Raw genomic sequence first — 26,144 nt, forward strand, 5'->3', positions numbered from 1 at the left:
TGATGACATATTTCTTCTTTTTTTTTTTTTTTTTAATAATGAAACCCCAAATGAGTTTGTCCTTAATTACGCACAAATGAGCTTTGATAACTAACCGACGCCCGTTGATTAAACGACCATTTTGTCATTCCGCTTCATGATCTTCACGGCGTTCTGCAGTCGATGAGAATTCATATTTCCGTTGCATTTCCCGATCCGCGCGTCGCAAGTTGTCCGACAGGGAAATGATGGGAAGGAACGTTTGGCGCGCTGAGGTTAAGTCCCCTCGTGTCGAAGCGCAGGGATCAGGCAAGAGAAGGGGCCTCTATTTTTAGGCCCCATTGTGTGATGTGTAAAGCGAAGTGCGCAGACGTTATGCAAATCCCTTCCTTCCTGCGAAAACGCGCACCTACGACGCCTCATCAAAGCCAGCGTGTGCACCCAAAGAGGAAGGAAAGAAGAAGAAAAAGATGCTCTTCAAGCGAGCTGAATACTTTTGCCATTTTGGGACCAAAAAAAACCCAAAACACTGCAAAAGCATTTTTTGAAAAAAAAAAAAGAGTCAAACGCACAAATACGAAATGAGCGCGCTGGCGAGAAGCTGCTGTAGGCCACGACTCACGCTCACGCACCAACTGAACCAGATTCCGACGGTCACTTGGCCACGCCCCTTAAAGTGCCACTGACACGTAAAGCATGATTTTTTTGTATGTTTTTAATGAAAAAAAAAAAAAAAAAGGGCAGCCGGAATGGACCCATCCGTTTTTTCACAACATGTCATGATGTCAAATATGGATTATTTTGTATTGTAGGATTCGTTTTGGAGAAGAAGCAGGAAGTGACGCTGGCGGCTTTGTGTGTTTCTACCAGTTTTACCGGCGGGAAAGTACCTTTTTTTTTCCTGCGTGTTAGCCAAAATGCCGGCTCGTTGTATTGCCGGATGTTGCTCGAACGCTCGGGAGGATGGATTCACTCTTCACGCGTTTCCAAAAGACCCGGTTCGTCGTGAAAAATGGATTGCACGGGTGCCACGGACGAGAGCTTTGTGGGTTCCAAATGACAGGTAGGTGTGTATAGAGTTACTAAAAAAAATAATAATGGTGGGTGGGGGTGGGGGGGGGGCAGCGGCAGCGTTGTTCATTTGTCGGCGTTGTTTATCACCGGCGCGGAGGTGGATCGGGCAGGGTCCTTGAGAGTACGCTACTTACTGTCATATATATATATATACACTGTCGGGGAGCCTGTTGTTAGTCAGAACTGATCCGCATATCATGTAAATACGGCTCGAAACGATAGGGTAATATTGCCCCGGTCACTTCACTCGATTGTGAGACGTTCTCTTCTTGGAAAAAGTCGCAAATCTCCGTCGTTCGTCTCCCACCGACTGCACCAGTGCGGTGCCTGCTGATGACGTTGCGTGCAATATGGCCGCAAGTTTGTGCATGAATCGCAACTCTCCAACCATTTTTTTGTCTTCGTATAGACATTGAAGTGAGTAATATTAGATGTAGTTTTCATAACATTTCTTGTAAAATGTATATAGGCATGTCGGCGGCACTTTAAGGGCACGCGATCGTGACTACTGCACTTTGTACGGTGACTAATCTTTTTCATAAAGCTTTTATACAATACAAAGGGTAGTAAGGAAGTACTCGTACTTCCGTTGGTCTCGCCGTTTAGTGCGCGTGTGCGTTACATCGCTAGTCCGCAACAAAGACTGCGAGCGGCTCCAAATTTAGACGCGCTCCGACAGCTGATTGCTTTTCATCTCCCTCCGTCGCTCGTGCGGCCGCCGCAAGAAAGCAGCCCGGTCGTGGTCTCCCGAGACTTCAGATCCGCGAGCCTCCGATTGCCACGCCGGCATTGTACTTTGTTTGCCCCTCGACGTTGCTTTTCAGCCTTCGATTTTCCAATATTTGTGTACACATTTGACTATTGTATTTGGGGGCACGGTGGATCCCCTGGAAAGCGTTGGCCTCGCAGTTCTCAGGTCCTGGGTTCGATCCTGGGCCTGCCTGCGTGGCTTTTCTCCGGGTGGGCACTCCAGTTTCCTGCCACATCCTAAAAACATGCAGCATTAATTGGACACTCTAAATTGCCCCGAGGTGGGATTGTGAGTATGTCCCGTGCGATTGTCTGGCGACCAGTTCAGGGTGTACCCCACCCGCCTCCTGCCCGTCGACAGCTGGGATAGCACTCCCCGCGACCCTCGTGAGGATAAGCGGCAAAAAAAAAAAAACAAAAAAACGGACTGACGGCTGTTATATTGCATCCCGCTCAAATGAATGGCGCAGCGTCGACATCCACCGGTACAGATTTTGATCGCATTTTCACTCGTGAGCGCAGCACTTCCTAACTTAAGTTGCGGACAATTCGACTTTGTTGATCCGTGTCGTGCTTTGGGGCAGATGACAGCCGCAAAACACAAATGCCGGCTGCACCCACGTCACCAAATTCAACGATGTGATCCAAAATGTGTCTTTTTTTTTTTAATGGCGCTGTCAGATATACATTGAAAAATGTTCTTTTTTTTTTTTACGCTTGCCGTGGTGCAATGCGCTCGCCTCGCGTGATGACATCACTGATTCTGTTTCAGTTGACTTTGATATATTAAATATCAGACACTCGGCAGATTTTCACGTCTTTCCTTCTTGCCTTCCGCTCGTTTGTCGGCGCCGGACCGGACCGGATCGCACGTTTACAGAATTGTCTCCGACTGTAAAGATTCTGCGGCGCCGGAGCAAACCGTTGACGTGTCCTTGGCGGCCTCGCGGAGGCGAAAGATTCTGACGGTTTTCCGCCGTTTGAACGTCGACCGAGTGGAATCGAAAATGTGACGCTGAGCGCGGATGACGCGTCAGCGTGTCTTTCTGTCACATTGAGGCCGCAAATCACTTTTAATGCACACGTGCCGCCTTTGGGGCTGCGGTTCTTTTGATTCGGGGTGACTTCTAAGCCTGGAACACACACCCACCACCACCACCACCGTCGTCGTCATCAACATTTCACGCAATACTGCGAGAGTGCATTGAAAGCGTGACTATTGTTACATATTTGGGCAATAAAGCCGATTCGGATTGTGATGACTTTCCCTTGAAACTCATCTCAAATCCACTGGACACTTGAAAATGTCCCGATAACCGTAGAAGCGGAAATGCAGCTTCGCAAGAAAGTGAGGTACAAAACTTTTGCCAGATTTAATTCAAGCATGCAGCGGATACTTCTTGAGGTACACTGAAACATGCGACGCAGGGAAAGCGGAATTTTCACCCCTTCTTGATACATTTTTCCCCTTCATTTCAAGGAAATTTGTGTCGTCAAAAAAACTAAACAAAAACATTTTTAATACATTCAGTGTTCAGTAATTAGGATTAAATGCAATTTTTTTCAAAACGAAACAAGATCCGTTCAGGGCGGAACAGTGGGTAAGGTGGGAAGGCATTGGCCTCACAGCTCTGAGGACCCGGGTTCGAACCCCCGGACCCACCTGTGTGGACTTTGCATGTACTCCCCGTGCCTGAGTGGGTTTTCTCCGGGTGGGCACCCCGGTTTCCTCCCACATCCCAAAATCATGCAACAACATTCATTGGACACTCTAAATTGGCCCAAGGTGTGGTTGTGAGCGATTGGCTGGCGACCAGTTCAGGGTGTACCCCGCCTCCTGCCTATTGACAGCTGGGATAGGCTCCGGTGCACCCCGCCACCCTTGTGAGGATAAGCGGCAAAAGAAAATGAACGAATGAAAAAGATCCGTTTGTGCACATTTGGCCCTTCAAGAATATATGATTTCATGTTTTTATTGATATATGTAAATGTTCCGGGTATCCCTTTGAATTGGTTTGCGCACTTTTCGACTTCAGATTATATTTAGGAGGGGGTCAGATTTGGGGTGATGATGATGGGATCGGAAGAATGACATTTTTCCAAAAATATTGATAAAAGCAGTCATTGAGAAGGACGACTACTCCAACTCTATCAGCGGCCATTACCGCTACATTTTTAATTGTTGTTTTGACGGCAGCCATTTTTGTTTTTTTTTTTTTTGGAAGAAAATCCCAAAGTGAAGGCCCCGTCGGCCGCGGTGCGTTCACGGGCTTGAGGAGGTGGGGGTGGGGAGGTTCCGCGACGCCCCCTCCCTTCCCGAAGCACAAGCATTCCCCCCCCCCCCCCCGCGCCTCCCCTTTCTTCGGCTTTCACATCCGGGTTAGGCGCCGCTGTTTGTCTGCTGCGTTCGTGCGTCTGGACGGCGGAACCGTTTTCGCTCCCCCACCCCGTCCAGAAGGACGCGCCGCGGCCTCTCTCGCCCCGACTCGGCGCCTCGCAGAGCGGCCGCAGCTCCCGGCGCGAGTCGGCGATGTCGCCCAGCTGCGGCGGGGCGGGCACGAGGCGCCGGCGGTGCTGAAAGCGGGCAGCGCGCGCGGCCTCTCGCGTCGCCCCTCGCGACCATGTCGAAAAGCCTCAAGAAGAAGAACCACTGGACCAACAAAGTCCACGAAGCCGTCGTCTGCCGCGGCAAGGACGGCGAGCTGGGCTTGGAGCTGAAGGGGGGCGCCGAGCTGGGCCAGTTCCCCTACTTGGGCGAGGTGAAGGCGGGCAAGGGGCTCGTGCAGAGCGGCAAACTGGCCGAGGATGAGCTGCTCCTGGAGGTCAACGACATGCCCGTGGCCGGCCTCACCGGCCGGGACGTGCTGGCCGTCATCAAGCACTGCAAGGACCCGGTCCGCTTCAAATGTGTCAAGCAAGGTGAGCCGGCTGCTTCCGTTTCCACATGATTCTTCCGACGATCTCAGTTTTTTTTTTGCCTTTTCTTTCCTGTTCCGACGCTGGGCCTGTTCGGCGTGGAGCTTTCAGAACCGGAACCAGCGGCGGTTGTAGCCCGGAGGGGGGCGTGTCCGCGTCCGGCGACTTCGGTGGCCCCGCTCGGGATGTTTTGGGTGGAGGACGCGGCGGGAGGGGGGCTGCTGCAAACGTCGAGCTGCCCCCCCCCCCCCCACTATAATTCTTAATCGGGGAGGGGGGGGGGGAGCCCAAATGTGACACCAGAACGGCAAAAAAAGTCGTTGGGGAGGGATGGACAGACGCAAGGATCCGTGAGGAAAAGGACAAATTGCGATGGATAAATTCAAACTGCACACAAAATTGCATGACGGGCTTTTTATGTGTTCAGTTGTCAACTTTCCAAAAAGCGAACAGCGTACGTGCGCATTTCCAAAAGTACGGAACAGGCAGAATTTTATGGACCCAACCAAATGTGGAACAGAATCAAAAACAAAAGGAGGAGAAGGAAGTTCTCACATTTGAGGAAATCACCCGGTTTTTATCCATCCATCCGTTTTCTTTTGCCGCTCATCCTCACGGGGAGAGCCGGAGCCTATCCCGGCTGTCAGCCGGCAGGAGGCGGGTGGGGTACACCCCGAACTGGTCGCCAGCCAATCGCAGGGCACATTCGAGACAAACTCACAAATCACACCAACGGGCAATTAATCTTGCAGTTTTTTGGGGAAGTGGGAGGAAACCCACGTAGGCGCGGGGAGAACATGCAATCGGGATCGAACCAGGGTCCTCAGAACTGTGAGGCCAACGTTTTACCAGCTGATGCACTGCGCCGCCTCCTATTTTTTTATCAATATCATAAATGTCGTAGGCCCAGGGGAGGTTTTCTTTGCACGGACGCCTGCTTGACAGAGAGATCAATAAATAGGTGTGACGATAGTTGGACAGATCAATGGATGGATGATTGATCGATAAATGGGTGGACAGAAAAACGGGAGGATGCGTCTCCCGAGATGTTCTGAATGAGTTTCAGGTCGGAACCGTTTGGAATGTTTTGCTCAACGTGGAAAGCAAAATTGAAAATCGTTAGAAGTTTGAATTTATGGTTTCGAAATGGCGAAAGTCAACAAATAATGAAATGGTTTTGGGGGCTGAGCATCATCGTCCTCGGTCTTGCCGCCATCCAAGCGGGACCCCGAGTCCGACGTGGCGGCGGCGGAGACGGGTCGTCTCGTGCGGCACGAAAGCGCCGCTCATCCCTGCGACGTCTTGTTTTGCGGGACGCGAGAAAAAGCCCAAATCGAAACGCTCGGGCCGGTTATTTTTGGATTTGCGTCCGCGAGCTGTTTGCGCCGCTCGCCTCCGTCTGATTGATGACGGAGCGAGCGAACCCCCGCGCACCCGAGGGGTGAAATGCTAATGGCCGTCTGTCTCGCACACGTCTATTTTCTCCTCCCTCCCTCCTTCTCTCGTTTATTTGGCGGACCTCCTGACGCTTTCTGCGGCGTGTTCTGGTTCTCGATGCTCTTTTTCAACGGCGCCACGACTCCGACATGGATGGCACCAACTCTCGTTTCATTAGGTACACCTGGCTGAGCTAAAACACGGTTGGGGGGGTCGTCGGTTTTGCAACGGTGTTTGTTCTCGTCCTAGAACATTCAGTACTTGTTTGAGCCCAAAACGTCCGCCATCATGTTTTGACTGTGAAAAGGCACAATCATGTCCTAACCTCAATTTGTACCCAAGTCAAAACGTGATCGTGACGCAGAATCATCGGTCGATACGGCCCAATAGCGGGCCGCAGCCCTTTGGGCCCGCTGCTAGCCGGCGGCCAGCTCGAGCTAGCCTGGGGGGTCTCGGCGTTGGGTTCCCGACTGTTCCAGTGTCAAAAGCGGTCAAATTGTTTTGGGGGGCCCGAGGCAGCAACCCGGGTCGCACCGTCCCGCTGCATCGTCTCCGGGCGAGGGTCAGTCGCCGTCCGTAATTCGGTTCCGGTTGCCCGGCTCCGTGGCTTTCATCCCCGCCGCTCGGTGTGGCTTAAACCTAAAAGCTGCAAGAAATTTTAGCCCTCGGGAGTTTTTAACTTCCAATCAGAGGCCGTCAACCCCCCAAAAAGGTTCCCGGACCTTTTGAAAGTACGAGCCCCTGAACGCCTCTTGCTATAAACGGCAAAAACCCATGAATAATTGACCCCCTCTTAAAAAAAGGGGGGGGGGTGTGAACTTGTCTGTAGATGCTACAAGATGGCAGCAAAGCGCTGCAAACCGAGAGCATCGTAAACGCGTCGACGCCGCGCGGAAAATCATGAACCGATTTCACGTAAACAGCTGTGTTCAACCGTTCAATTATTCAACACAAACGAAGCAACTTCAATGAGGTTCATCAATAACGCTCGCGGGCACGTTATCCTAAATAACCGCAGCGCAGACTCGACGGGCGATTAGTAGCGCCATCAGGAGAGAAGCAGGAACATACTTCTCCTTTTGACTGTCCACGGGGGGAGGGGGGTTCAAAGACCGCCAACAAAACAAGGACATCTCAGTTGCTGTCCAAAAACACCATCAGTGAATTCAAACTTGCAAGAAAAAAAAAACACCCAGATTCCGTTGAATGGTGGAAAATGCTTTTCTTTTGCCCGAACATAAATACTGTAATTTCCGGCCTACGGAGTGCACCTGGTTATAAGCCTCACCAAGTACATTTGTAAAGGAAATCCCGTTTGGTACATACAAAAGCCGCACCTGTGGAAAAGCCGCAAGTTCCCACATTGAAACGTAAAAGAAAGACGGTACACAGAAAAGTTTTCAAAGTTTTAATACCTTAGTTTAGCTTATCATAGCAACAACACGTTAGCACAAACAGGGGTGGTTAAAAAAAAAACAAACATACCGGTAAAAAACCTCAGCCACGGCAGCTACACAGTAGCAACGCGGTAGCACAGCACTAACTAAATAAAAACAGACCTAAATCGCTGAGACACGGCAGTAACACAGCAGTAACATGTAGCGTGATGCTAATGCTAGCGCAGAGCTAACAGGGCCGGTAAATAAAAAAAAAAAACATACCGGTAAAAATCACGGAGACATGGCAGTAACACTACTGTGATGCTAACAGGGCTGGTTGGGAAAAAAAACCCCATAATGTTAAAATCACGGCGACACTGCAGTAACACAGCAGCAACACGCTAGCATGGCGCTAACGCTAGTGCGGCACTAACAGGGCCGGTTAAAAAAAACATACCGGTAAAAATCACGGAGACATGGCAGTACCACAGCAGCAACACGCTAGTGTGGCACTAACGCTAGCGCAACGGTAACAGGGCCAGTTGAAAAAAAAAAAAAAAGAACATAATGGTAAAAATCGTGGAGACGCGGCAGTAACACAGCAGCAACAAGCAGGCACAGCGCTAATGCTAGCGCAGCACTAACAGGGCCAGACCGGTAAAAGTCACATCCTCGGCACATATATTCCACCGGTGTCACTCTTACCTTTTCCGCTCGAGTGCCCCCTTGCGGCCGTTATTAAAAATGCACAAATGAGCTGCGTTACCGCATAATCCGCAGGGTGGAAAGCGTGTGGAAAAAGTCGGAACTCTCAGGCCGGAAATTACCATATGTGAATAAACGAGTTTGTGTAACGCAGTATACATTAAACAAATGGCGAAGTGCGGATGTGCAGGCGCGTCGCAGGAGTTGCTGTGGTCCAAACGGTCCGCTCGAGGCTCCTTCAAAAGTTCAGAATCCCGGAGTGAAGGTTCTGTTGCGTACGATGCAGTCAAAAGTACAACGAGAATAACAAACATGCCGATGAAATAATACCTCAGGCAAAAAGATCTTATTGAGCCAAAACTTTGCCGTTTTGGCAGTTCCAGGATTTTAATATCACCCCCCTGCATAATTTTTTTTGTGTGTTGCCAGGACGATAGTGGAGGTGCCCTTGAGCAAGGCAATTAGCTCGCGCGTTTTTGTCGTGTCGTGCGTGTAACACAAGCTTATGCGGACGAGTGGAAACGAAGTTTTTCCCCTTCGGCGATTGAGATTAGGATGCTAAATATCAAACCAATCAAATTGAAGCTTAAGGGAGGGAAGCCACGTTTGCGGAACTTCTTTGGGACCGACACACGGATTGCACTTGCGCGCGCCCACCCGTAGGGCTGCAGATCGTCAAATAAAGACAATCAAATAAGAAAAAGTCAACGCACAAGGTACACAATTCACATACCACCGAGGCTAAGTTCAAGTAAGGGTCGGAGCCCCTGTGAAGATGGAAGAAAAAGAGATTCAAACCTGGCAGGAGTTGAAGTTGAGGGTTGTGTCCACTTGTCCAGCGTACTCTAAATCCTCAAGGTCCTCGTTTTTGTGGTCCTTTGTAGGCCTCGCTAGCGTTAGCACGTCGCTAGCTTTAGCTCGTTGCTAGCGTTAGCTCATCACTAGCATTAGCTTGTCACTATCGTTAGCTCGATAGTCGAGGTGAGGTTTGGATTTTGGGGATGTAAAAGTGGCTCAAGGGAGGTCCCGGATCCCCACCCTCCACCAGAGCCGTCAAAGCAAATGAATGGTACAACAAGTCTTTCAAATGTAGGCCTCGCTGTCGTTAGCTCGTCGCTATTGTTAGCTCGTTGCTAGCGTTAGCCCATCACTTGCATTAGCTTGTCAGTATCGTTAGCTCGATAGTCGAGGTGAGGTTTGTTGGATTTTGAGGATGTAAAAGCAGCTCAATGGAGCGCCCGCATCCACCCTGCACATCAAAAGACATCAAAACAAATGAATGGTACGAGTTTTTTCAATGGAGGGAAAAAAAAAACCAACAACCTGGCACGTGAACAGGGGTGTGTAGACTTTTTCTCTGCGCCGTACTAAGACAAGTTCGTTCGCCTCTCGGTTCTGCCGTCGATGATCACATTTGCATCTTTTTCTGTGTACGCCGATGGGGCAGCAAAGACTCTTTTGCGCCGTAATCATGTCCTTAATCATCCATCCATCTTCTTAGCCGCCTATCCTCACGAGGGTTGCGGGAGCGCTGGAGCCGACCCAGCTGTCGACGGACGGGAGGCAGGGCACACCCTGAACTGGTCACCAGTCACTCACTTAGCGGGAATCGATCCCACGCTGCCCGCACCAAAGTCAGGCATGTGCACCGCTACACCGTCAGCGACTTAGTCATTCATCAATCTTCAATCAATCAATCAATCAATCAATCTTAGTACATTGAGAAATTTTCGTACGCGCACAAGTGAGAAAAAAAAGAATACTGACAAGTATACATAAATGCACTTTCTATTTTTGCCTTTTTTTGGGGGGGGTGGGTGGGGGGGGGCGAGTTTGTACTTCACGTCATCATCCACAGTGGCCGAATATTTTGACAAGTACAGATGTGTTTTTCAAAAAGTAAAAAAAAAAAAAACATGATATATTCAAGTCAAGTACAGATTCGTGTCCTTATCAATTTGGAAGTGGGCGTGTGGGGGTTGGATAGCAGTGATTTATCTGATATGAATTTCTTGATATGAAGTCTTTTCATTTATCTGGAAAAAAAACCACCAAAAAAAAAAGACCCCCGACGGCCACCTGCGTCGCCTTCTTTGGTCACAAATAGCCTCAGCGGCCCAAATCACACGGCGCCTATTTTGGGGTTTTCGGAACGTCCCGCGTCGCCTTTGGTGCCGCTCGACCGTCGTGCAGTGAAGCGGCCTCGTCCGTCTGGCTTGCGCTTTTCAATACGTGCTGTAAAAACAAAAAACCAAAAACGAACGTTTGCACATCAAAGAGATGAAATGATTTCACACTGCCAGACGTTTTTCCCACTCTTTGTCCTCATTTTGGATTTCGTGATTATTTGGAGGCACCAAAACGGTTGCGTTCTTCTTCGTCTCGCGCCCCCGTTTTACTCAAAAGGGAAATTGCGGTGTATCCAATTGATCAGGTCTTATCTTGAAAACGGGATGTCAATCCTCTCCCATGTAATGGTGTTTTGAGAACAATTCCGAATTTTCACGGCCGCCGCCATTTTGGCGAGTCACATGACGTACGTGCGCGGATGTGACGTCACAGGCGCAGTAACAAAGGCGAGCTTATGTTTCAGAAAGAATCGGATTGATCCTCATCTGGTTGATGGGGAAAGATACATACAGAATCGAACCCGTGGCTGTAAACAATGTTGAATATTCGCATGGTTCTACGGACGGGAATGACGCGGAATCTGAGCTCTGATAAGCATAAATCCGATTGTTTGCCGACGCAAGCGAGCCTTTGTCGCCGCGCCTGTTACGTCGCGTCCGCCCACGTAGGTCATGTGACTCGCGCCCCTGAAAATTCCCAATTGTCGATGAAAAATCTTCTCAAAACACCATTAAATGAGAGAAGGTTAACGTCCCATTTTCAAGATGGAGTAGATATGACGTGATTTATTGGATACGTTGTTGATCCAAACAATTTCCCTTGAAATTTCAAATCGGCCCTTTTTTCAGACGAGCGCCACGCGAACCGATTTGCTCCTTTTTAGGGCTAATATTTCTTTTTAATGCGTATTTTCCCGCATCAAAAAAAGTCAAGTGTGATTTCCTCCAACAACGTTCGCCGTTGTCGACTTCTCGCCAAATTTTCGCGCGCTTTGGCTGAAAATCCACTGACGGAGAAGTGAGGCTCTCCTCCCTTTTTTTTTTCGAGCATATTGTCCATATTTCTTCACTGATTTTCAACACTTTTTTGGGGGGGAGCTCGCTGAAAATCCACCAAATCCATCAAGCCATTAATTCCGCAAAGTCTTCACGTCCATCTGAAGCGACTACGTCAAGCTTTTCTCCCGCTTTGGGAGTCTTCGTCGTTTCCCATTTGCGGTCAAAATCAGTGAAATTGAAGCGGATATTTCAAAAACGTGGAGCACATTTAGTTTTTTTCCAGCCTCACCAAAGCGCTTCCTTCCTTCCTTCCTTCCTTTCTTCCTTCCGTCTTTTCTTTTGCCCGCACGTCGCGCCTCCATTTTGTTTAGTGCGCATTTTGGTGTCAAAGTCGCCGTCCAGGGGACGCGATTGACGCACTTCAGGACGTCAAAAAGGGAAACGGAATCGCCAAGACGTTTTGCCGGCGGAGCGGACCCGGTCCCAAATATAGGAAATTAACAGGAAAAACAAAAGACGCATTTTCTTTCCCAGCGAGAGGCGCACAGACAACTGCTTGGGCCAAGTTTTTGCAAGTCATTGAGGTTCCGCGGGGACGGCGGCGCTCCACCGGGCGGGAGATGCTCGGCGACGCCGCGTCGAAAGCGGCACGTCACCCAAACAACGGTAGATTGCCGCAGCAGCCCTGCCAAATTTATCTCCCGAGTTGAGACATCAAGGGAGGGGCGGGAGACTTTTTATTGGCCGGCCGCTCCCAAAACAACACCCCCCCCCCCCCCCCGTTTTAATCGCCGAGTCCGGCCGGCCGCGGTCTCCTGTCGTCCTAACGGCTCGGCGGTCGTAAACGAGCGTCCGGTCTCGATTACGCCGCCGTCCGTCCGGAACGACGCGGACGAGCGTCATCGTGACGGTCGTCTGGTGGGCGAGGATCAATATTAAGACCGTCATTAACTATTAATAATGGACCCCGGCTACGTGCTGTAATAGCGCCATTAGGAGTACGGCCAGAATATTGTTCACCCGCGGCCGACGAACACAAAGCGTGCGCACATAATTTGAACGCACGCCCACATGCGGCGCCCACGCCGGCTTTCCAGGGCACGGAACGCAAATGCGACGCTGTCGAACGAGGACGCGGACAGAAGTAGGCGAGGTCAAGCGGGTTTGGGCCTAAATGTTCCACCTATTTACATCGCACAGCCTTTTGTCTCTCACGTCGGCAAAAGTATGGAAGTATTATTCTAAATTATAAACGGCTAGCGCCCCACGTCCACTTTGCGCGTTTGGTTTTCGCCCGGGGAAGCCGCCGAGTTGCGACTCTTCCCACCGCTGCGGACATTTCGGGTTGTCAACTGGAATTCAACCCTTTGCTGCCGCGACGTCTACGTTCGTCAAGTACCCTTTTGAACGAGTTGGTGTCGCTGCAGTGACTAACAGATCCCTGTAGAAGGCGCTGTTGGATCGCTTTAGATTTGAGAGCAAAGCTTTTGCTGCAAGACAAAGATCGTCAAAAGGCATCCTTGTTGTTTTGTTGTTGGAAGTGTCACAAAAGCGAATCAAAGTCACAAATCTTGTCCTTTGCCGTGTGTGTCGCGGTTCTGATGCGGCTCACGAAAGGACGACAAAAGTCAGAAGCTCAAAAAGGTGAAACTCGTTAGCTTGTGTGCTCACCGTCACGGAACAAAATATTGACGTTTTGGGCTTTGCAAGCTGCTACCAGGACCAAACCCTAACCCAAGACCTAACCCTAAACTCACACATTGCAAAAATATGCGCGTTAGATCCTTTGAAGACTTTGCGAGTGTGAATTCTCGTCGTTCCGATTTTGTGTCAGCCGGGATGGGCTTCAGCTCATCCGCCAGGCTAACGAGAAAATCGAATTCATCAGTTCGGCATTTAGTTTTTGCCTTTGGACGCGGGATCGTCTTGGTACGAGTGGCGTGCCGAGTTGTAACTCCTGTCCTCAACTTTGTTTTTGCTCCCCGTCGTCATCTTGCACTGCCGATTTCATCACGCGGGAACAAAACACCGTTGTGGCCAACACGACCGTTTAGTCGACCAGAAAAATGGATCGGTCCGGTCGGTCTGGATCAAAGCTCAGCGTCTTCAGCAGGTTTGCAACAGCGAGACTGGAAGAGTCACATCAACGCCGATGCACTTGGAGATTGTCAGGGAATCAACACTTGTAGGCGTATTTTGCTATCGTTGCACTTGTGCTCGGCCGCTTCCAAGACGACCGCCGACTTTCATTATTCCGCCACGTTTTCACGACGACGGCCAAATTCCGATGAGGACACCGGAGGCGCTTCCTAGTCGTAATGAACGTGATCATGTAGTAAAACGACAACGACGACTAGCGCCTCTCCACTTTTCAACCACAGACGGTACTGAAGGAGGTGTTTTGACGGAAAACGGTCCGGCCGACCTCAAACGTGCGTTTTATACGTGTGCGAGTGGCAAGTTTGCATGCGAGCGGATCCAAGTTAGCGACGGGCCGAAGTTGCGCGACCCACGACGGCGTCCCCAAGTGGGACAAAAGTCGGTTTGCGGATCGCTCTTCCTGATGAGCGTCTCCGCAGACAAAACGCGAGGTCGTCACGTGACCTCAAAGTAGCGGCTGCGAAAACCAAAAAAAAATCCCCAACCCGATGTCACGCTGCCTTAAATGGAGGAGTGGCATCTCTGCTGTTGCCACGGCAACTCTGGATTACCCCCGTCGGACCAGCCGGCGTACGTTTGTTTTGGTCTTGCGTTAGCATCAGCGCTCACGAGAAAGCTAAAGCTATCGGAACGCGAGGTGGCCCGACGCGGTACCAGTGGCACGCCGCTTTACGACGCGGCGGTTTTGTCCATTCAGTGACGTTATGGCCAAATTCGCATAGCAACTGTTAGCAAAACGGAACAAAAAGAAGGCGCTAGCGACTGTCGAGGAGGAGCGGCTGAGGTTTATAAAATAAGCCGGACTTCCTCCGAAAATGCAATTGAGGGGAAAAAAAAAAAAGTGACTGACTAAAATGCTCCGTGTTAAATGAGGAGAATATGCAAATCCTCTGGGAGGGGGGTCGGGTTCACGTCGGGTTCACCTGTGCCGTTTTGCGCTGCAGACGGAAGGTGGAAGACGCACCCTCGACGGCATCGAGAACGGTTGTGCCGCTCTTGAATCCGGCCGCGGCGTCGAACTTAAGCGCGCTCGCGTATTCATGTCATTGTCGCCGTTGAAGTTCACCAACGTGCACTACATCAGACTGAGCTGCTGTTTTTTTTTTTTTAATAGAGATCAAATCAAGATGAAATTAGCCTCCTCGAAATGCTGTATGAAAATCACTTCCCATTGCGGTCGATCATTGGAGTCAAACATACGGGCCGCGGGCCAGAACCGGCCCATCAGGGTGTCCGGTCTGACCCGTGGAGACGGAGAACACATTCACCACTTTTTTGTTTTTTTTTCCCATAAAAGTACCTTTTGTTTGCCAATTTTGCACACTGCGAACATTGAGATGACATCGATGGACTTGCGAAGTGAAGTTTCAGGAGCTCACAAGTCGAAAAACCGGGCGCCGTGTTGACACTGTGGGAATAAATTCCTCCTGGAAAAAAAGGTTTTTAAAACATTGAATATTGCAAAAGTTCGCCCAAAAGCTTCACTTCAAAAGTGTTGAGGTTCAAATCCCGGCCCTCCCCGTGTGGTTTGCGTGTTCTCCCCGTGCCTGCGTGGATTTTCTCCAGGTGGGCACTCCGCTTTCCTCCCACATCCCAAAATAATGCATTCATTCTAGATATTAAATTGCCCCAAGGTGTGATTGTGTGTGCGAACGGTTGTTTGTCGCTGTGTACCCTGCGATTGGCTGGCAACCGGTTGAGGGCGTGCTTTGATAGCTGCGGTAGGCTGCGGCACTCCCGCGACCCTCGTGAGGATGAGCGGCTCAGAAAAAGGATGGATTCGCAACAAAATTTGATAATAATGACTAAATGTGTATTTGTTCCGAGAGCCAAAAGTAGCTTGACTCCATTTCTAATATGGTTTTATCTCCGTCATCTCGCTAGCCAGCGTACGCTAACAGTACGACCGTCGCCATCTTTCTATCATTTGTTCTATTTTGTCTGCTCTACGATTTTTTCCCCCTCAGCTAGCTGCGTTCAGCGTACTTGGCAACGATGGTAGCCATCTCCCTTGTGTGGTTTCCATATTCAATCTGACTTTTGCTGTCGAAAGACGTCCACGAAGAGTTCAGCAAGTGTCCGCGTGGCCACTCGGCTTCCGTCAAGTGCCGAGTAAACAAATCAACTTGCTTTGTTGCTCGGCAACAGACGGGCGCAATGTTGACCTGTCGGCCAAACGCGGCCCCGTGATGTCACGTGAGGCTTTGGCTGCCGGTTGCTAACGGTTACACATTGGCTGCGCTTTTGTTTTGTTTAGTTTTTTCTTTGCTGTTCTGGCAACGACGCATTCGAACTACTGCCGTTAGCGCGTTAAGAAAAAAAACAAAACAAGCAAATGTGAGGCTGATGCAAGATGGAATCAATGGCAGACATTTAAAAGAAGCAGCACGGCGGGTAATGAGTTTAGCAGCGTGTGCCTCATGGGCAGGTTCAGGGTTTGAATCCCGCTCGGGGGCTCTCCTGCGTGGATCTTGGGGGGGGGTTCCGCTTGTGCCTGCGTTCGCCTGTTCTCTTTCTTCCACTTTCTAAAAACAATCTCAACTGTCTCCAAACATGAATGTGTGTGGGAATGCGGTTTTATTTTTTTGTGGGCTTGGTGTACTTTTCCTGGACTGTTCACAGGACAAAAACAATTTCAAATCACGTGATGTGAAATCTCATTTGCGGTTTGTCGATGGGCTTGCAACATAAGAAAAAAAAATACTTTTAAATAAACGGAATTTTTTTTTCAAGATTCTTCAAGTACAGCGCTAACAGGGCTGGTAAAAAAAACCAAAAAAAAAAACCGATACGATTGTTAGTGGGAGTGCATTTTTTATTTTTTTATTATTTTTTATTATTATTTTTTGATTTGTTTTGTGGGCTTGGTGAACTTTTCCTGGACTATTCACAGGACAAAAACAATTTCAAATCACGTGATGTGAAATCTCATTTGCGGTTTGTCGATGAGTTCGCAACCTAAGAAAAAAAATACTTTCAGATGAACTTAGAATGTTTAATTGCTTTCTTACATTTTTTTTCAAGATTCTTCAAGCCCAGTGCTAACAGGGCCGGTTAAAAAAATGTCTACAGATATGAATATTAAGTGGGAATGCGTTTTTTTATTTTGTATTAAATTTTATTATTATTATATTTAGTTTTTTTTTTTGTTTTGTTTTGTGAGGTTAGTGTACTTTTCCTGGACTATTCCAGACAAAAACAATTTCAAAGCACATGATGTGAAATATCATTTGCGGTTTGTTGATCAGCTCGCAACCCAAGAAAAAATATACTTTTAAATAAACTTAAAATGTTTAATTGCTTTATTACATTTTTTTTTCAAGATTCTTCAAGCAGAGCGCTAACAGGGCTGGTTAAAAAAAAAAAGATAACCGTAAAAATCACTGACACACGGCAGTAACACAACAGCAGCAACACGCTAGCACAGTGCTAAAACTAGCGCAGGGCTAGCAGGGCCAGTTAAAAAAAACAAAAACAAAAAACATAGCGGTAAAAATCACTTCCTCGGCACTTATATTCCACCGGTCTCACTCTTACCTTTTCTGCCCCCTTGAGGGAGTTAGGGAAAAAAAATACAGAAGTGAGCCGCATCACCGCATAAGCCGCTCGGTTGAAAGCGTGTGGAAAAAAAGTTGCGGCTTAAAGGCCGGAAATCACGGTAATCGGTTTCGATCGCAAAGCTGAGAGAAGAATAGTGTCAAATTGTATTGAACTTGCCGTTTTAAAAAATTATCATATTGAAGATCGCACCGGCGATTCGTTTTTGTCATTGTTGGGGAAAAAAAAAAAAAAAAAGTCGTGTTAGGGTTGTAGCGCACGTGCACGATGAAGGCAGGAAGTGAAAGTTGTGCCACGATGTCATCAAATCAGCCCTCGTTGACGTGAATGTGTCGACACGGCAGCGGACGATCGTCTGATCCGAAGCCCGACGCACGGTACCTCGTAGCCCAGTCTTGGGCCTTCCTCCTTCAGGCATCCATCGTGGTCTGGACTGAGGGTTGCGGATTATGTGCTGCGGGCATTTTGCACGTGAAGCCAGTGAGTTGCGTGCAGGACCTCGTCTTCCAGTTGCCGATCTGGTGGAATAAGATCGTCCTTCAATCATCACGTCAACTGTCTGTTTGAAATGAAAAAAATGAGCGGCCACGATTTCCATTTCGGGCCTCGAGCGGAGGCCCGCCTGCTTTTTTGTTTGTTTGCGTCCGTGCCACCGACGCGGTCTGGCCGGGCGCTCCGGCGAGCGAGCGACAGGAGAGCCCGCCGCCGTCCGCCTTGACGGACGACTTTGTGATGGATTGCGGCCGTCGTCTGTTCCGCGCCGTAAAACCGGCAACGTAACGCAACGCGGACGGAGGCGCCCCGAGTGCTCGTTCCGGCGTTTCCCTCGCTGGCGTTTGTTTATGTCTTTATTTTTCGAGCGCGTCGGCGCTGGAGGCGTCCTGGCCGGCGTCTGCAGCTGCGAGCTCGTCCTCACCGGCTGAAATGTTGTCTTTTTTTTTCGTGCTCCATTGGGTGACGTCTAACACGAGGTCGCGCGGGGGGAGCGTATGGCGGGCGCGACGCTGAGCATTTGAGGAACGTCTGGGCTCATTCGCACGCAGAGATAGAAAGTAGCTTTATGGCACACGCCAACATTTATGGCTTCCCGCTGGGAGACGTCTCATTGAAAGCACCTTTCCCCCCGCGCGGAACGCTCTTCGCACTTTGATGCTAAAGTAAAGTAGCGATTACGTTTGTGTATAGCAGCCCGAGTGTTTAGCATTTCTTCCTCACGGTTCTGATGTTCTGGGCTCGTATCTCAAGTGTGGACTTTGTGCGGCTTTTCTCTGGGAACGCTGGATTCCTTCCTACTACGTAGCCCGAAACACGCATTTTAGGTTGATTGGAGACTGAATTGTCCATAGATGTGCCCTTTGACAGGGTTTCTGGTTCCGCTTCTCCGCCAGTGTTTGATTTAACAAGCTACAGCCCGTTGTAAAAGACGGGATACGGCGGTAGCGGAATATGCGTCGTGTAGCGTTACCGCTGAGGGATGGCAAGATTCTACGCCAACAGTCCGACTTGGTGCAATGGGGAAAAAGACAGAACTTGCAGTCTGATCCAAGACGAACAGGATGGTGTCAATATCTTCACTTACGAGTGGCCAAACGTACGATGTTTTACAGTATTCGATGGTGGATGGATTTATTTAGTCGTTTATCCGTCTTTTGTGGTTTGTGTTATGCGCGAAACTAAGCTCCGCATATCTGCCTCATCCTTGGGTGCAATTTCCAGATGCTTGAAGGTGCCATGTTCGTCTGTTCAAAGTATTACACTGTACACAATTAAAAACGTCGTGGCAATGTCCAGCCACCACAGCGCTGAGGAAGAAGACTGACTCTGTGTCCCAGAGATGAACCTGTTTTGGTCCGAAATGTGCCAATCAAGCCCAGAACAAGAACTAAAGACGTTGTGAGGATGCTGGATGAAGCTGGTAAGAAAGTGCCCTTGTCCTGCACTGAGAATGACGACAGATTACAGTTTGCAAAAAGATGTGAAGACAAAGATCTCAACCTCTGGAGACATGTCCTGCAGTCTGATGAAATTCAAGTGGAACCGTTTGGCCATAATGACCAACGTTACATCTGGAGGATGAAGGAGGAAGATTGTAGGCATGAGAACACCAACATGGAGGTGGGAACATCATGCGGGGCTGTTTTGCTGCAGCGGGAACTGGACCTCGTCATGAACAAAGACAATTTCTCAGCCAGGAATCAAAAACTTGGGTGCAAACGGGTCTTCCAAATGAACAACGACCCGAAGCACGCGGCCGGGATGGTCCAAAAATGGCTCGAGGATCACAAAGTCGACGTCTTGGAGGACCTGATCTGAAAAGACGTGTGCGAGCAAGGCAACCGACAAACCCGAGTCAGTTCCAGCAGTCCGGTCAGGAGGACTGGGCCAGGATTCCAGCTGAGTACTGTCAGAATTTTGTGGACCCAAGTCATGCACTTCAAAGGAAATGTTACTCCGCACTCAGGAAATGCACGTCGTTATTTGACCTCGAAGAAAAGAAGATAAAATTCTGTCAGTCATGATTGTGACATTGAACAAAATGAAATCATTTCAGTGGTCCTGACTGAGCTGGAACAGGAGAGGCTTCGTCTGGTTTGACTTCAGACAGTGAGACGAAAATATAAAAATGTATCTTTTTGCACAGCGCTCACGCTAATTTGATCATTTTAATTTTTTTTTTTTTTTTTTTTTTTTGGAAAATTGTCCTACATTTAACTGCATTGTCCAAACTGATCATGAAATTGCGGTGCAGTACCAGCCCTGGCCGACAGGCGGTGCTGCCGCACCGCGGCATCCCTCCGAAGCGGTCCGGTTCGGCTCGCCGGCCTCCCGCGGGCGCATCTCCTTCTCTCTCTCTTCCGCTGCCTCCCCCGTCGCTCCTCTCCTCTCTCCGCATCCCCCGCCTTCCCCTTCCGTCGCCGGGATTGAATTTGGCTGCGGCCGGCTGCCGAGCGCTCCAACGGCGGGAGGAGGACAAAAAAGACGAAGAAGAAGAAGACGGAGAAGAGGATGTGCGGCCGGCGAGGGGAGAGGACGTCAGGGCTGCTTTGTGGATTGATGCCGGGAATCTTTTTGGATTGCAACATCTGGGCCGGATGCAGATGAGGTGCACGGACGGACTGCGCCGCCTTTCGTGTCTCGCGATGCCTTCGTCTGTCTGTGTCTGCGTGACGAGGTCGTTTTCGGGGTGTGCTGAGCAAGCCGTGCGACCGTCTTGAGGTTGATTTCAGCCTGCCCGCTTCTCCTTTTCTTCCCCTTTGCCAGCAAAACAAATATTTAGCCGGCTCAGTGGCGGAGTGGTTAACGCGCCCGCTCGCTCGCTGCCTCCCACCGGTCTCGTTCGGGGGTTGGAGTCTCGGCCTCCTTTGCGGACTTGTTGTGTTCCGCTTGGATTCCAAATCGTGCATGTTGGCGGAAGTGAGGACTGCCAATTGTCTGTAGGTGCGAACGCTTGCTTGTCTACGTGCCGTGCGATTGGCTGGCGACCAGTCCAGGGCAGTGGACCCCAAAACTCAGCTGGGATAGGCTCCGGTTCGTTTCTCAGTAAAATCCTCGTTTCTTGAACGTCCCCGTTTTCGAACAAAAATGTTTTGCTTCTGTTTTCGAATGAAAATCGGTACTCGAACGCCCCCGACAAAAACCCGGAAATAGCGTCGTGCGCGGCGCGAGCAGTTGACCCGCCCTTGATCCGTTTTGTTACTGTCAATTCAAACGCGGCCCCGGGGGGGGGGGGAAAAAAACAAAACAGGAAATGACATAACGCGTGAGGTGCAACAAGCGCACTTTTGTTAAGAAAAAAAGTTCGCTACACTCCCAGCATAGCGTACTCTAGTACAAAAGCATACATTTTAAGCCAAAAATGAATACATTATTATATAAAGTATTTAAACTATACATGTGTTTCTATACTATGCACTTTATTATAAGGAAAAGCTAAAAAATTTTTAGGCTTGAAACACATTGTTTCTTTTTCCATTCATTGTCATGGGAAACATCGATTCGGTTTTTGAACAAATCACTTCTCGAACCGTTTTCTGGAACGGATTGTGGTCGATCACTGTGTGTATATATTTCTATTTTTTCATTTTCGATTGCAATAGTGCTTTTTCAAAGTTGCCCCACTGTCGAGAGGTTCTGGGTTAGAATCTTTCTGCTGTGTGGAGTTTGCGTCCCTTGTTCCAAAAACACGCGTCAGCCTCACCAAAGACACTGAATTGTCCCAAAAACGTATGTGAATGATTGTCAATGTTTTGTGCCCGATTAAGAGTTGTGACGTTTGAGGTTCAAATCTCTTTCGTTTCTCCAATTGTTCTGCTTTCCCAAATGAAATTCCAAAACATGGATATTTGCTCCATGACAGACTTGGAATTGTCCGGAGGTGTGAAAATCTTAAGTCCCATGACAGATTTTCGTGAGGATAAGCCACTTAGAAAGCGGACGGTCGGACTGCAACGGCCACTTCAAAGTGAGGACAAGCCAGCAGGAATGAAAATTGGGAAAAAAAGCGGAAGACGGGTTCCAGAAAAGTTGCGCTTTTTTTGTCTTGGAAAAACAAAATATCCCCGATACGAAATCTGGTCGGGAAATTCAAATTTGAGCCAAAGTTGAGGAGTTGGAAACCGGAAAAAGATGGCGGCCACCCGTCCGAGAAGGTTTTTCGGTCCGGAAATCACAAACATTTCACTTGTTTGTGAGCCGAGACGAGAAACCCGAACCTGGTCGGGTGACGGCAATCGCGGTGTTTAAAGTCGGTGTGACGGAATGTCGTTTTCGGTGTTGTGCAAACACGTCCCGCCCCGCGTTCGTGTGGTGCTTCTGCGGGGAACGAAGGGGGCGGAGTTAGAAGACGTCCCGGCAAAACTCAACGCTCGATTGATCCGTCTGGGAAAAGGCGTGTCCCGAGACGACTCCCCCCCCACGCTGCCACCAACACGCCGTCGTCTTTTGCGGGACGTTCCGTCCTGGACGGCCGTGTTCTTTGTCATGGCAAGCGCTGACTTGGCGCTTCCGCGGGGGACGGCGACGCGTGGCAACCTTTGTTGTGGTGGAAGGCTTTTTGCTAGATTGTGCGCCTGAGCCCCCAGTCCAAGTGTGTACTTTTGTGCACCGCTTTTGGACACTACCAAAAAGTGTTTTTTTTTTTTTTGTTTTTTTTTTTCCATGCGTTTTATTCTCTACAGCAAAGTCTGAATTTTGAGTCTGCGGTGTAGTACCGCCTTCTGCCACAACATGTCAGGCAGAACTGAGGTCTACTTGAAGAGATGCAGCGTAATTCACAGCGAGAAGAAGCAGCAGCCTGCGATTGCTGCTTTTGGTGCGCTGATTTCCATTCGCCCGTCTCTGGCATGTCACACGATACACATTTTGTGTTTGAAATGTACGACGCCGATTTGTCTTTAGTTTTATCGGTTTATCTTTTTTTTTTTTCAGTCAGCGCCAAATGGGAACAACAAAGAAAAACCGCTTGAAGCAAGCGAGCTTAAGCGCAAAACTGTGCGAGGAGAGGTAGAACCTTCTTTTCCTGCGAGTGATGTCATACGCCACGTGTCACTTGTTGAGCGCGATAGAACGAGAACGGGCCGAGGGAATACGTCTTGCGACGTGCGGAAAGCATCCGGGACGCGTCGAAGCGCCGCCGCGAACGCGCGCGCCCCCGAGCCACGTGGCCACTTGTGAGCCTCGTCCGCTCGTCTTTGCTTTCCAGGGGGCGTCGTTGACAAGGACCTGCGGCACTACCTCAACCTGCGCTTCTCCAAAGGCTCCGTGGACCACGACCACCAGCAGATCATCCGAGACAACCTGTACCTGCGCACCGTCCCCTGTGAGTCCTCCCGGCATCCTCGCCGCCGTCTGTGCAATCGTCTCTTTTATGGGCTTTTTATCGCTCGCTTAGCCGGAGCGACCCCCCCCCCCCCCACCCCCACCTGCCCATTTCATTCCTTTTGCCTCTGTTTGAGTTTCCTGCTTGCCGCCCTCAGGATGTGTTGCGCCCCCCCCCCCCCCCCCACGTTACACACAGGCTCTTTCTCTCCGTCGCTCGCCGCCTCGCTCGCTTTCCTTCGCCGTCGTCCGGCTGCCGAGCTTTCAGCCCCAGGTTTCCACGGCAACCAGCCTCTTGTCTCGAGGCTTGTGTTGCGGTGACTTCCCACCCCCCACCCCTTTTTTTTTTTTTTTTTTTTTTTTTTTAGCACATCCACATCTACATCTCCACACATTGACACAAAAAAACATCACCGGGTTGGTTCCACGCTCCCAACGGCTCTTTTGCCATACACACAACCCCCCACCGACCCCCCCCCCGGTGGCCGCGTTGTAGACGTGCAGAATTTTGTGCGTGCGCGTCTGTTTTTTTTTTTTTTTAAAATGTCATCGGTGTCAGCGCGCAGCAGTTTGCGCATCAGCTCCGAGGCTGGAGCGGGTCCCCGGCATGACGCCGCAGAGCGCTAAACAAACGGCCTGGCGTGTGCCGACGTGCCCATGTGCAAGCGCTCTCGTGGGATTTTTGATCGGATTACGTATTGCGCGCGTTCCTTGTCTTTCTGTCACGTTCGCGTCGCGACGATCTGCGACTTGCTTGAGTCGAAAGACTCAAATTGGGTCGAAGGCAAGCTGAAGAGTTTGAAGTCGTCTCGGCAAAGCTCGGTGTCGTCTTTTGGCGTTACGCCGTCGGCGAGTTCATCATTTTGCAAAAAAAAACATCATTTTATAGGAAAGGTTTCATTTCACAACATATGTCTGGAATTTTGCAAGAAAAAAAAACATCTGGATTTTTTGTTGAATAAAATCCAGACTTTCACAAAAAAAAAATGGTAATATTACGAGCATAAAGTACAGGGCAATTATCTTAATGTCACAAGAAAAACTTATAATTACTATGGGCAAGAATCAAGTCAAAATTTTATTGGCAATAAATATATATTTTTAAGGAAAATAACGCAAACTTTGGTCAACGTCAGTTTTTTTTTCATCAACTCTTTTTTTTAAAAATTGTATGAAAAGAAATTTTACGGGCGTTGTAATTTTACAAAAATGGTCGTTGTTTTCGTTTTGAGTACTTTTATGATATCAAAATTTTACAAGAAGAAAATAAGTGTCATGAGAATTAAAGTCATGATTTAACAGTAGTTAAATAAGGCTCTTATGGGAAAATAATCCATCATTTTGGATTGGATAATATTGTAATAAAAAGAGTAGGAAGTCCTACTTTTGCAAAAATAAAATCTTTTTTTACAGCAATAGTAAAAAAGATAATAATTATAAAAAATATTATCAATTAAAACAAGAATTAGCAACAGTAAGTATGAGAATAACAAACAAACGGGTTGGTAATTTTTAAAATTAAAAATACACAACAATTGACAAAAATAAAATTAACTGCTGAATGTCAACATATACATATCATGTAAAATGAAATATACATTCGAAAAAAAAAAAAGTCACTGAATAATAAATATACTTGTAAAAATTGAAAATGACAAAGTTCAATGAGTTTTGTTTTTGTTGTTGTTGTTTACCGTCATCGTACGGCGGGAGCATCATTTGCGGTTTTTGGACTCGGTTTTGGTTGTCTTGACGATCGCCGTCCCTGCTGCGCTCGCCTCGGCCTCCGGGGGCAGCGTCGTGCACGCAATGACATTCAAATTTGCTGGAAGAAAGAAAGTAGAAGAAGTCATCATGACATTTGAATGTATGTATTACATTTTGTATTTGTATGTGGTCGTACTTTGTTTGTGTACCAAGGTTGATTATTTTGACAGCTATAAGTGTTCGGAATTTGTTGCAAATGTAAGTTTTGGTCAGTGGTGTTTTTCATTTTTGGTGCGTTCACTTTGAGTTGGTGCTTCTTGGGACGGAAACGAAGGCTCTGACGTCTTTGAACATTCAACAGGAGTAATTTTGTCTTTTTTCATACGAGTTCACTCTTTCCGTGAACTTCAACGGAACTGTCAATAAACGACTTCAAGTAGTATTTAGCCTTTTACCCCTTGCTAGCTACGATGTTAGCAGCTTAGCCCGTCCACAACGGATGTATGAGAGGGCCCGAATCCAATTTGAGATCCAGTCCGATCCCGTACTTATTTTTATTTTTATATCCCAACATCGCCACGTTTTTGACAACGTTTAAAGTGGCCGTGACTGGCGTCAAAGTGGTAATCGTGCGCTGATCGGCGGGAAGGAGAGCGCGACGGGGCCCCTTTGTCGCCGCTTGAATTCATATTTCTACTTTACGTGTGTTCGGCGGTGTAAGATTGATGCGGCCGGCCAATTTAAGAGACAATACCATCTGTTTGAAAATGCTACACCTGTTAATCCGACAGAGGGTGAGCGACACGTGGACACTTTAATGAGATGCGATACAAAAGCATCGGCGCAAAAAAAAAAAAACAAAAAAACAACCAACAGATGCCAAAGAATATGAGGTCGTTAACACGTTCAGCATGTGCCGCTGGGCCTTTTGAGGCATTTCGCAAGCGTCGCAATACAGTAAACTGAACCCCTGCTTATTATACCTTTCAGACCCTCCCCTGGGGGGAATCCCATGAAGTGGAGAGACAATATTTCAAAAATTAAAATCATTTTTCCCTCGCCACCTTTATTTTTTTTTTACTTTGTTGTAAAAAATGTCAATTAAAAGATTCTCTGTTTATTAAACTTGCTAAAGTTCATTTTAGTGTTTGAAGATAATTTTCGGAAAACATGCAAAGACTGAGATGTACTACCAAATAAAGCTTTAAATAGTTTTTGGGCAGGTGTGGCAAAAATGGCACCCAGTGCCGCACTTGGGGGTCTACCTTGGTAATCTAGTGCCATCCATTTTGCACCAACATGAACGGCACGCGCTCACATTTGACAAATGTACGGGTGTGGTCAGTCATGCCCGCGGATATAAAGTTGCCGGTGTGTGTGTGTTCTCTTTGTAATTATGAGTGTACCCCTTTAAGAGCGGAGGAGGGCGGTGTCAGGTAAACTAGGAAGTAGAAGTAGGCCGAGCAGCTGCCCGTTGTCGATCGTGTGCTTCCGTGTTTTTTTAAAAAAAAAAAAAAAAAGACGTTAGACTGTG

The 26,144-nt window shown here is 48.6% G+C and overlaps 1 protein-coding gene across 3 annotated transcripts in view; it reads left to right on the top strand.

Annotated features, from left to right (window-relative positions):
• The first annotated feature begins 3,667 nt into the window (after positions 1 to 3,667).
• Positions 3,668 to 26,144, top strand: part of LOC133502599 (membrane-associated guanylate kinase, WW and PDZ domain-containing protein 2-like) — an 88,188-nt gene continuing 65,711 nt past the window's right edge. For 2 of the 3 annotated variants that reach the window (XM_061823588.1, XM_061823590.1), the window contains exons 1-2: positions 3,668 to 4,722; positions 22,788 to 22,904. In XM_061823588.1, the coding sequence (XP_061679572.1) occupies positions 4,425 to 4,722; positions 22,788 to 22,904 (415 nt within the window). In that variant the 5' untranslated portion in view covers positions 3,668 to 4,424. The remainder of the gene's footprint in view (positions 4,723 to 22,787; positions 22,905 to 26,144) is intronic. The other variant, XM_061823589.1, reaches the window with a different exon arrangement.

The sequence above is a fragment of the Syngnathoides biaculeatus genome, chromosome 6 (genome assembly GCF_019802595.1).
Source record: "Syngnathoides biaculeatus isolate LvHL_M chromosome 6, ASM1980259v1, whole genome shotgun sequence".
Classification (NCBI taxonomy): Eukaryota; Metazoa; Chordata; class Actinopteri; order Syngnathiformes; family Syngnathidae; genus Syngnathoides; species Syngnathoides biaculeatus.